The sequence below is a fragment of the Mytilus galloprovincialis genome, chromosome 1, assembly GCF_965363235.1.
Source record: "Mytilus galloprovincialis chromosome 1, xbMytGall1.hap1.1, whole genome shotgun sequence".
Taxonomy (NCBI): Eukaryota; Metazoa; Mollusca; class Bivalvia; order Mytilida; family Mytilidae; genus Mytilus; species Mytilus galloprovincialis.
Window position 1 is genome coordinate 49,160,917 of NC_134838.1, and position 13,134 is coordinate 49,174,050.

At 31.0% G+C, this 13,134-nt stretch overlaps 1 protein-coding gene across 1 annotated transcript in view; it reads right to left on the bottom strand.

Moving 5' to 3' along the window:
- Nucleotides 1-356: 356 nt before the first annotated feature.
- Nucleotides 357-13,134, bottom strand: part of LOC143076947 (uncharacterized) — a 63,385-nt gene continuing 50,607 nt past the window's right edge. The window contains exons 40-42 of the mRNA XM_076252846.1: nt 6,274-6,372; nt 3,910-4,041; nt 357-589 (exon numbers count right to left, since the gene is read on the bottom strand). Of these exons, the coding sequence (XP_076108961.1) occupies nt 3,913-4,041; nt 6,274-6,372 (228 nt within the window). The 3' untranslated portion in view covers nt 357-589; nt 3,910-3,912. The remainder of the gene's footprint in view (nt 590-3,909; nt 4,042-6,273; nt 6,373-13,134) is intronic.

Sequence of the window (13,134 nt, forward strand, 5' to 3'; positions counted from 1 at the left end):
CTGGAAACTGTCCACAAGTCACAAACCCAGTAGCCAAGTTGCCACTTATTCAATGCATACATGAGTGCAGGCAGAACATACATATTTTTTTTTTTATTTCCATATTGCTTCAGTAAAATAAGATAAAAGAATGATTGAGGCTGTTTTTGAGGTTTAAACAACCTATTTTAAACATGGACAAGTTTAGATGCACCAAAAAATCTTGATATTTGATTGGTATAAACATTGGTATTAGTTATTAAAAAACATAGTTCCTTTAACATTATTACTTTTGGACTTCAAATTCCTATGAAATGATATTGAAGAACATTCACTTTATATGTTTGACTTAAAAATTTAAAAGTAAAAATAAACAATTTTGCTGTCTCAAATCGAAAAAAAATTAGATAATATGCAAAGTTTTCTCTGGACTGGTTCCACAGTGGACAGGACCATAAAGTTAATGTATGGATTGACAGTCTGGTATAAAAGTATAAGTTTATGTAGTAAAAACAACCTTGACACCAAAAGCAAAATATAAAACGTTTTTTGTTATCCAGTGTATCACAGCAGTAGTATCTACCATTCAATCCTGAGTGTCCTCCAATAGCTACAGGTAGGCATGAAAATAAAAGTTCAGTTAGATAGATATAAAAAGATGTTGTATGAGTGCCAATGAGACAACTCTCCATTCAATTACATGTATTTTTACCATCTTGCTTTATTATTCAGACACGTTAAGAAATTGGGATATAGATAATGATGCACTTTCCTTAAATATTTTTATCTGCTCATTTTTGGTTATTAAGGAAACAGTTTGACTGATAATTTGCATTCCCAATTTCCCCATATCTCCATTTTCTTCATGATAACATAGAAGCTTATAAGTTTGTCATTTTTATTCCATTTTGTTTCTAATTGTGTTTGAATCATGAAAAACAAGTTTAATATAATTCATGAACTGTTCTTTAAAAAATAAAGTTTTTGACCGAATAAATAATTTTTTATTATAAGAAAAATTTGAAATTGCCTGACACAGTAAATGAAAATTGTTCATTAAAACAGTAAAATTTGCATGCTGGCTAAATGTTAAGATAAAAAACACATTAAAATCAAACATTTTTGACATAAGTACAAATATTGATAGAACTTCCAATTAACAGAAAATTGATGACACCAGATTTCACATGAGTAATTTGCTACAAGGTCAAAGTCAGACATTACAATGACTACCTAAAATAATCGCTTGTTTTTGTTTGTTAAAAAACCTTACAAGATCACAATATCACCTGCCATACATTGTGCATTCAAATATATTTGTTCTCCCCCGTCTCATGTGCTCCCATATATCAAAGTTTTGTTCCAATCCATATAAGGTTCATGGGTTATAATTTGGTTAATTTGACCTTGTAAGCCATACATGTACTATCAAAATCAAAAGGGATTCTCCTTTCATAAAAATGTGACCATATATGCATAGTAAATTGCAATTCGATAAAATTTCTGATGAAATTATCTAAAAACCCCTTTTCTGAACTCTAAAGTCTATTCAAAGTCACCATGACCTTGATGTTTAACATAATTAATTAATAATCAATAAGGATCTTCTCTTCACACATGTGACATTTCCAACTGAGCTTGATATCCCATGTAAGGTTCTTGATCTATTACGCAGAAACCCTTTTCTGCATTTTATAGTAAGTTTGACCATGACCTTTCAGATATTGACATGAAAATGGGGATCTTTCTCTCACTATATTTGTCTACATATCCGAATCAGGTTGTAATCATATATAATTGAATGGTGTTTAACACCTCTGTCAACACTTGTGCTATTTCATGGCGGTAAGTTTTCATTGGTACAGGAAGCTGGAGTGCCTGGAGAAAACCACAACCTTCAGTAGGACAATAAAACCTAGTCAATTGAGATTGGAGTCAGGTACACATGCCCCTGGTCAGACAAGTCACAAAACTATACACCCTGCTATTTTGTAGCATGAGATGTCAATTTTTTTTGTTTAAAAAGAGGATAACACAGCTAGCTAGAAAACTAATATTCCCTGAGAAAGGATCTACAATTTGCTCCAAATTGAAAAATAGTAAATACCTCTTAAATCTGCACAAATTAAGTCACTTCACAAGTATACAAATTTAAAGGAAATTATGATTCATCAATCCTCTAAAAGCTCTACATTCTGTTTAATAATTTAAAACACTACAACATTTTATTCTAATCAATTAACCAAGAGGAAAACTTCATTTCAATTTTTTTTACTGTAATATTAAAATTAAATGAATATATATTTACAAATATATGGGTAAGACTTGTCATTCTTTAAATATGTATTAAAATATTGGATTTTGTGCAGGGCAGGTCTGAGAAATTCATACATGAGGACGGTGTTTATAACTGGTATGGCTAGTATGTGAAAATGGATTTGCATATATCTTAATAAAAATTACAATAAAATGTTTATTAACTGTAAATTTTTAATCTCTAAAAACCACCAATTGAGCCATTAATAAAAAAGAAGCTTAAGATCTATATAAAAACATTCAGTTCTGAATCATCCATACTTAAATTTGGTATTAAAATTGTAATCAAAAAACAAACAAGTGAAACTGCGAGCTACTGCTCACTGATGATACCCCCGCCGCAAGTGGATAATATTAATAGTGTAAAAATATGCAAGTGTTCGGTAAACAGGAAGTTGTCGAGTGATGAATCTGAAAACGCATCACACGGTATAGCTGACTTATAAAAATCCTGAAACCAAATTTCAGAAATCCTTGTATTGTAGTTCCTGAGAAAAATGTGACCAAAATTTTTAACTTGGTTATCATGTGTAAAATCATACAAGTGTTCGGTAAACAGGAAGTTGTCGAGTGATGAATCTGAAAACGCATCACACGGTATAGCTGACTTATATAAATCCTGAAACCAAATTTCAGAAATCCTTGTATTGTAGTTCCTGAGAAAAATGTGACGAAAATTTTCAACTTGGCTATCATGTGTAAAATCATACAAGTGTTTGGTAAACAGGAAGTTGTCGAGTGATGAATCTGAAAACGCATCACACGGTATAGCTGATTTATATAAATCCTGAAACCAAATTTCAGAAATCCTTGTATTGTAGTTCCTGAGAAAAATGTGACGAAAATTTTCAACTTGGCTATCATGTGTAAAATCATACAAGTGTTCGGTAAACAGGAAGTTGTCGAGTGATGAATCTGAAAACGCATCACACGGTATAGCTGACTTATATAAATCCTGAAACCAAATTTCAGAAATCCTTGTATTGTAGTTCCTAAGAAAAATGTTACCAAAATTTTCAACTTGGCTATCATGTGTAAAATCATACAAGTGTTCGGTAAACAGGAAGTTGTTGAGTGATGAATCTGAAAACGCATCACACGGTATAGCTGACTTATATAAATCCTGAAACCAAATTTCAGAAATCCTTGTATTGTAGTTCCTGAGAAAAATGTGACGAAAATTTTCAACTTGGCTATCATGTGTAAAATCATACAAGTGTTCGGTAAACAGGAAGTTGTCAAGTGATGAATCTGAAAACGCATCACACGGTATGGCTGACATATATAAATGTTGATACCAAATTACAGAAAGGGTGGATGTGTAGTTCCTGAGAAAAATGTGACGAAAGTTTCATGGGACGGACTGACTGACGGACGGACGGACTGACAGACAGAGGTAAATCAGTATACCCCCCCTTTTTTAAAGCGGGGGTATAAAAATCATATTAATAAAAAATTCCATAAAAGCACCTCTATTATTAAAATTATCATACAATATCAATAGCTATGTGCAAACAAGTGAAAAGGATGATCTTTGGCCATGCATATGTATCAGAAGCAAAGAAAGCATATTTCTGCAATGTACAGGGACAAAATGGTGGAAAATATCCTCACATGTTATTTTTTCTTTGTTAGATCTTTATAGCAGTGTTCACAAACTCTTTGAAGCTTCTTTGAGTTAGCTAATAGAGCCTCTTTAGAGGAACAGTCATTACAAAATATATTGCCACACTGTCTACAGTGATGCTGTGAAAAAATACAAGTTAAAATTACAAAGTATAACAACACGAATACAATTTAATAATTGGTAGGCACTTCTGTCTACATACATGAACTGACTTCAGAGCTCTACAAAAAAAAAAAAATTAGATTGGGAGAAATGGTCTGATTTCAAACAAAATTTTCAAGAAATGTTTCTTTTATTTTTCCATAAATAAATGTCTGTTATTATTGATCTCCATATAAGAAGTATTTCTAGACTTCTTTATAGCACCAATATGATGTACCATCATTTCTTTCATCCAATGAACAATAAGCCTTGGAGATATATATATAAAAAAAAATGCACACAAATTTCTATCCATTGAATTAAAGTTCTTCTGGGTTCATCCCATCACTAAATATCCCAGGTTATAGTCTAATCCTTTTTCAGGTTTAAAGCTGCTCTTAAATTGAATATACTATCTAAAATACCATTTCACAAAGTATTACATGAATTTTTATGTAACTGCTTAAAATGTACACAATTTATGACTACTTTGTGAAACAATTACTAAACCTATTCAATGAGGGAGTAGACATAGGAAGATATTGGCCCCACCCTCCCCACTCTTCTATTTGTTTCTACCTTTTTTAATCATTCTAATCTCCCTACCCTTACCTTGTCTACTCCCCCATTAAATGCTCACAGTTATATATGTACATGTATACTAAAAATATTCATTATAATGTTTTACAATAAGCAGTGGCACAACCTGAGTGTATAATTTGAGAATATAAATATTGAGGATATAATTAAAAAAAATAAAATCATCTTTTATTTAATTCAGCAAAACAATTGTCACAGACACGAACAGGTTTCTTCGATGAGGGCACTTTGTTTTCCCTAGACGAACAATCATTACAAAATATAAGTCCACAATTTCGACAGTGATGCTGAAATAATAAAGTGGAAAATGTTAAATCTGTTTCGCAAACATACTACTCACCTTCGTATTTCTTTTCCAGTCATCATTTTCTAGGTATATCATTATTATTATTCAAAGCTGGATCCTCTTACCCGAGATAACTTTAAATTTTGTCCTTTTGGCCCTGGTTCACTAAGAGCAAATTTTCAATTTCAAATTTTTTAGCAAGGAACTCATAATTTTGCAAAACATGAAACTAACATTGATATTAAACTTAAGCAGTCCCTTAATATCAGAATTTACTCATGCATAGCAAGCAGGTATACTAAGGCACATCTCTTAATTTACGTTTACATAGAATTCAAAATATAAACTTTAACATACATATCTAATATCAAACAAAGTCTAGGACAAAGTCAGAGCAACATCCCTTTTATTTAGAATATCTCACTGAAGCACATAATATTATTCATGCAAGTTTAAATGACCCAACAATATCCTAAATGTATATCATAGAGAACCGAAGATAAACCATTAATGTTGTATTAGCTTCATCCCACTTTACAAAGATTTCAGAGACATTCAAATTTTTGAAGCAAAAAGAAAATAGGCCACTGACTGAGATCATACCAACACTCAATTTTCAAATTACTGAACTTGGTTTCCAATAATAGAATTTTGGAAAAGGGAAACAACTCGTTAGACTGTTATCTACCAATGCAAACCTTACCAGAAGCATTTTTTTAATGTATGTAAGATGAAAAAAAATCATTCTATAACCACTTATTTATTGTTATTTACATTTGCACTAAAAGTCTTAATTATTTTTAGATCTCACACAATATAGCCCTTCAAGTGCTACTTGTAAAGGCATTGGCTAGATTTCATCTAGAAGTTGTTTCCCCTGGCTTTTGTTTACAATTTGCCATTTCAGAATCTAATGCATTCTGGGTAATATTTTTAAAAGCATACACCAAAACGTGATTGGTTCAAACCGTTCTAAACAATGGAAATTCATCCAATGACGTAACGTTATTTTCATTTTGGTGTACGAACAATGAGATTTCCCACAGTCCTTAAGATTCTGAAAAGGCGAATTGGAAGTAAAGTCAGTAATAAGAAAATAGACTATTGCATTGTACACAGGTAAATTAGCAAATTACTCCACTTCAAATATGATGTTGACAAATAAATAAGCTAATCAGATATTTGTGCTAAATATTACCTAAAACCTGTATTATCTGCCAATCTTGACCTGGCACTAATCTCTCTTAATTATTAGACAGTTTCAAACTTTTACTCAAGAAAATAGTAAATGAACTTTTAAGTTATACTGGGGTTTTTTTCTCACCTTCCTGATAGTAACAGAGAAATTTTTAGAACAAGCCATGCACTCCTTGCATTCACTGTCATCTGCCCATTTTCTACTCTGTACTTTTGTGGTTGTTATCTGAAAGAAAGTTACAGCATTTTAGATCACATTAATGATTTGTGCATTTATTAGATGATGTGAAAAATTATCTGAAAAAAACTTATTGTTGGTTCATATTCCACCGGTTACCTTCTAATGAAATTTGTAATTCTTTTGGATGTTATTCTGTATAAAATGAATTGCAATTACTTCTCTGTTCATGCATTACATTTATTGAGTATGACGTGGATATTTCAGCTTACCCTGTATTCATGACAACTCCTAGCAGGACAATGTCAAGGCAATCATTAAAATATTTCATCAATGAACTTCAACAAGGTTGCAGATAAAAGCAGACACAATTTTAATAGATGGATAACCATATAGGGGTTTCAATCAAGGATTAGCAAAACTAAATACTTTTGCATATATTATTTTCAGTTTATTCAAAACTACAACTGACACAATTAAAAATACATAAATATGTACTTAGAGCATGCAAGTTTAAATCTGATAAGCAGAGATTCCAAATTATTGAGGACACAGCTTCCATTAGTGGAACACGGTAATACAAGCAATCAACAATTAACATTCAGACAGTCCTTAATAAACAAAGGACTATGTTGGATGGACAAGTTCTAAATCACGATCTACTCAAATCAGTGGTCAGTAAGGCCCTAATAATTACAGTAATTATGACAGGGAATTCTTTCAGCAAATATTTTTAGTCACTCTCCTTTTCAAAAAATAAATACATGATCAGAGTGATGAATAATTGTAGCTATGCTTTGAATTTGAACTTCTTTGAGAGAAGTACTGGTTCGTGACCATTAAGAATCCAAGAACATTAATTAGCATGTAATATTCACATTTGGTAATATTATGTAAGTTTCTGCATCATTGGATCTTTATGATTCAAATATTCCAGTAATCAAACTTGATTATAACAGATATAAGAAAATGAGTTATGAGTGCCAATGAGACAACTCTCCATCCAAGTCACAATTTGTAAAAGTAAAACATTATAGGTCAAAGTACTGTCTTCAACTAAAGCTTGAATTTATTTTATGTTCAAGAAAGAAATACTTCTCATCATTTTTATACATAGCTATAAAATGGTGCTAATCAGAAGTCTATATTCTCAGCAAGGAAAATAATAAGCTTTAAATTACAGAGCCTTGAATTAAAAAAATAGATATAATGAAATTATCTGTCTGAAAGATATGAGGTTTCAATCTCTAGTCATTAATCCATAAGAAGAAAGTGTACCATATTTCTCAACTAAAATCTATGCTTTTGTTTACTTTACAAAATTGAAAAATTAAAATCCAATATCCTTTCAATTGATTTTTATCTGTTATAACAATATGTGAAATGAATTGTACATAAATAATTATATTAAAGTAATTATGACTTAAATATCAAAAGGTTTTCAAAATATTTTTCTTCTTCAAAGGTAAAGATCATTTAAACTCCCCAGATTTTCCATTTCAACAATGACAATTAAGATTGGTCTATTATTATGACAATAACAAACACACAAGTGCAATTTATTATTCATATTCTGCATAAGGATAAATTATATTACTGTACTATTTCAACTTATGTATTTAAACCTTGAGGATTACTTACATTAAGCACCCTCCTGTTATTCTAATCAGGACAAGGTTTAAATGTTTGTTTAAGGAGAAAAAAATCTATGTATCTGAATAAGAAACACTTGGAGATGAGGTACATTTCAATTCAACAGCAAACCAACAAAAAATTTACTTACAGAATGGACCAAAACTAAGGAGCAAAAAGGTCATACTAGCTGAAGTGTTATGTGACAACCCATAAAAAAACCACTAAAAAAACAACACACACTTTCACCTACTTTAGAGTGGACCAAAATAGTTTGAGGGGAAAGCTTTGGGATGAACAAACTAACAGAAATTTTGCCTCTATTGATAACTTTTCCAAAAATCACTGCATTCTTGTGTTATCGTCATACATGTTATACAAACAAAAAAATTTATCTGTTTATTTTGAAATCTAAACAGAAATAACACTCAAAATATCAGTTTCATAACTTTGATAAAATAGGACCAAAAAGGAATCTAAGATATATCGTCCATGATCCCTTTAAAATCAACAAGCATTAGAAAATAATACAAACAACAATTATCCTTGCATTGTCCCCCCTCCCCCCCCCCCCCCTCAGGGTTCATAATAATCTATAAGGATATTAGTGACTTTCTAAATAAATTTCCTTGGCCTAATATGCTTACATTTTCAAATCCATAATACTTTCACCAAATGTCTATTAGTTCAATCTGGATTTAAAGTCTCTAAGGGAAGGTTAAAACTAATTTACTTAAAGGGTCAAACTTTTGTGCTGATGTTTTTGTGTAAGTATATATAACAAATGATAGAGATTTAACACACTGCAGAAAGCTCTAGACAAGTTCATAATGCAGAAAATTTTCACACAATTTTTTTAAGTTTCTTGGACATATTTTCTGTGAAAAATTGTTTATTTTGTGTGTTGGTGAATATTCATATGAAAGAAAATAAGACTAGAACATAATACTTGGATTTGTTTTTCTTTTTTCAATTCTGATAAGGCGTAAATATTTTGGAATAAAAATGGAGGTTTGCGTTTTGTATTTGTATATGTAAATGGAACTATTTGAAAACACCAAAAATTTTCCAAAAGAGAATGTTGATTATCTTAAATATAGGTTGTTATTCTCAAGAACTCCATTAAATGGTCCACCGGGAAAACTTTATAAACCAACTAGTGTGCTATCATTACCATCACAACAGGAACAATATATATCTCAATCACACTTTCCTGCCATTTCTCAACAGATCAATTTAACATCAGGGAACCAGTCTCAAAGAGAAACACAGTCTGCGCCAAAAAATATAGAAAATAGAGTACGAGATAGCACAGAACTAGAATCAGAAAACGAAGAAGAGAACCAGCAAATGAGTCACTCAGCTAATAAAGGGAGTAGAAAACTTGAATTGTCTGCAGCACCCTACAGGGTCAACCAGACAATCATGTACAGATCTCCACCACCGTCACGGCATCACAGAAATTGTGTTCCTAAGAAACGTGAACCAAAGTCTGCAAGAAAGCAATACGAATCTAATCAAAACCAAGCAGTTCCAAATAGATCAATTGCCTTCGATTTCTGTCAAGAGGGACATGCTATTTTTTCTATGTCTACAAGACGCCATTTCCGTTCTAGAGAAAGACTATATTGTGATTTTTGTGAAAGCCTTGAATCAATAAACTGGTACTGCAGGAACTGTAACAAAAGCTTTTGTACCATGTGTAAACACACTCATCAAATGAGTCGAGGTTCATTTACAAGTTACAGGGATCTAATGGATCGTGTTTTCTATCAGAAGACAACGTTAAGACACCTGGCATGGAGAATTAATGATATCAAATATCAATATGAAAATGACAAGAAAGAAAGGATGCTGCCACCGCCAAAGAAAAAATAATGGAAGATGAAGATAGAACAATGTTAATCTACTTGATATTCTAATTTGAACTGTGCTTACTGGTATATACTTAACTTATCTATAAATCTGTAATTAATGAACCTTTATATTTGATGCTATCCTTTGTTATTCTATTAAAATATAAATTATAATTCTCCAATCTTTGAAATGACTGCCTGTGTCTGGGATATCAAAGATAACTATAATAAGCATCATCATATGCTCTAAATTCAGAAATATTTGTGTGCATTTATCTTATGTTGAAAAAGGAAAAATTTTCTTTTTGCTATACCTATTGTGTTGTAATTTTTCACAATTAAAAAGACATTGCAAAAACTTCTAGGGTTGAAGTCATAAAACTTTGCTCAGTGCTCGGAGCACAAAAATCATGCTCAAAACATGAAATCAAGCATTTTGATTGGTTGATTCTCGAGTCTGAGTACAAAAATCGTGCTCGAAAGTTTTATAACTGCAAGGCCTGAACTTACAGTACCTTCACCGGAAATTATCAATATATTTGCTTCTGTAAATTCAGAAATTATTGCATTAAATTGATAATGGAAATAGGGAATATGTCAATGAGACAACAAGTCAACTCATCCAATGAGCAGATATAACAGTCGCATTTATTATTGCGATATTTATAAGAATGGACAAGAATGCGAGCTTAATTATTGCGATTTCAGGTACATGTAAATATATTAAATTTAAAAAATTTAATTAAAGCAGCTTAATCAAAAGGAACACTTTTACTCTGTATTTGCCATCAGTCCAAAATCAATTTATGTGCTTTAGTAGCATCCTTCATGGATGTGGGCTGCAGTTAGTGTACATATTCTATATACTCAATACAAAATGGAATTTTCAATTACACCAAAACTTATTTAAATGATGACTAATTTGTCTTGCAACTTCATTTCAATTTTTTCACTTCCTAAAAAAACTTAAACATTTTAAATCAATAGTGTCTATTTTAAAAGGGTAACCCTTACTTATTTTAGTTTTAGGAATGATATTTTCAAAAAGATCTTCATAAATCAAAAAGAAAATTTACCAAATACAACAAATTATTTCGATTCTAATTATGACAATTAAGGTAATTTCTATGTCCGATGAGTATAAGGGTAAAGCAATTGTGTAGGCTCTTCCATGAACCCCTTTTTTGTTTGTAAAGAAGCAAACAGCTGGCACTGTGATTTTTTAGAAGGAGGAGTTTTTAAACAGCCAGCATGAATGATTGAAGTTGTCAATATAGGCATGTGCAAAAAAAATAATTCAATTTAGAGCATTGGTTTATCCATAAAGCGAAAGAAGAACGTCATATTCGAATTAAGAAATAATTGATGAAAGCTAACTATACTTTATCGCGTGGGCAAATATAATCACCAATATAATGCCTACCCATGTTAAAACTACAATAAAGTATAACTTGCATCAATTATTTCGATTCTGAATAGGACAATTAAGGTAATTTCTATGTCCGATAAGTACAAGTGTAAAAGTGTTTGTGTACGCTCTTCCATGAACCTCCCTTTTTTGTTTGTAAAAAAGCAAATGGCTGGCACTGTGATTTTTCAGAGGGAGGAGTTTGATCAGCCAGCATGAACGATTGTTGTATCTCAGTCAAATATGTCAATTTCAGAATGCAACACATTACAGTCATGATAAATGAATTAGTAACATCATGTGCACCATTTAAGAGTTTGAAAGTTTTTTAAAGTTAAGGAAATATATTAAGTGCATGATAATTTGATAAAATTCATTATTCTGAAGAAGTCAATATACGCATGTGCAAACAAATTTTATTGGATTTAGAGCATAGATTTGTTCACAAAGCAAAAGAAGCATGTGGTATTAGAATCAAAACTTATATGCAAGATGACCCTAGGAATCTAAAACACAACCTAGAATAAATGACCTTTGATAAAAGTCATGGCAGATCCTTCAAGCTACAATCCACATTTAAGGGCATACGATACAGTTTTGATCCCGTATTTACAAGTTGATGAAAATTTGCATATAGGCTATTTTTTACCTGATTAAATCAAATATGTATTAAAAAATTGACCTTCATGTGCTACTTTGTGAGTTAAATGAGGTCGAAATTTTGTATATTTGCTCGAAATTGGGATTTGTGGCCGTATTTTCACTTTCGAAAGAAAGACATTACTTTTTTGTTTTAAAAGATAAACACAAATTGTTTTTTGTTAAATAGTTTGTAATCTCTGTATTACAGAGGTATTCTAAAAATGTATGCATTTTTTGTTCAGAAATAACTCATATTTATCAAATGGTCATGAATTGAGAAAAAAACGTCATTTTTTTGCTGTATATTTTTCAAAATTAAAAAAATTGCACTATTTACAGTTTTATAAAACTTGGTCCACATAATCTCCCTGCAAAATGAAACAAAATGTCGTTTTAAAAAATGGGGGTCCATGCACTCATTTTCAAATTAAATCAGTTTGAATGATAAAAATTAGTCGAAAAATTCATCTTTTCCCAATATGTCACAGTTTGAAGTCACGAAAACAACATTTTACATTAGCAACGTCATTACCTCCCCTGTAACTGTATCGTATGCCCGTAAGCAATATAAGCAGTATAAAGGTAATACATAAAAAAACAAAGACACATTCAGACAGGAATAAAAAAAGGTTTAAGGCAGGTCTGTTAGATAAACATGTACCAGGAATAATTGTGTGGAAGTTGTAATATAATGAACATGAGATCTAAGTTTTAAGTGGATGAACCTAGATACCAAAATACTTTCACCTGTTATGGGATGAACAAATTTAAAAATGGACAGTCTCACATAACTACACAATGTTATGTCACTCTCAGGTAGGGCAAAAATTTATAAAACTCTGACAGCCGACTGTAGTTTTCCTATTTAACAGACTGATTTCAACTGGGAACATTATATTGACTGCCCTTACAACAATTGTAATGCATGTAATCAGTTGCATCAAATTATTAATATTTAACAGAGGTGGTATCAAAATTAGTAAACCACTCTCTACACATATTTATTGCTGAAATGCTAAGTTCAATCTTTAATAAAAAAAAATCTTAAAAATATGAAATTGAGTTTAATAAAAAAAAAAAAAGATTATAATTTGTACAATAAATGATTAAATCATATAATAAGGAAAATATTCTGTGTGAGGAACATCTGCTTTCCATGCAAATCCCAAGGTGTAAACTTAAAACATCATAATCACTAAATTCGTCCTCATACCTACTTCCAATAAAGGGAGGTTAATAAAGACTTCCTTAAGTGTTATCTTACCTCCTCAT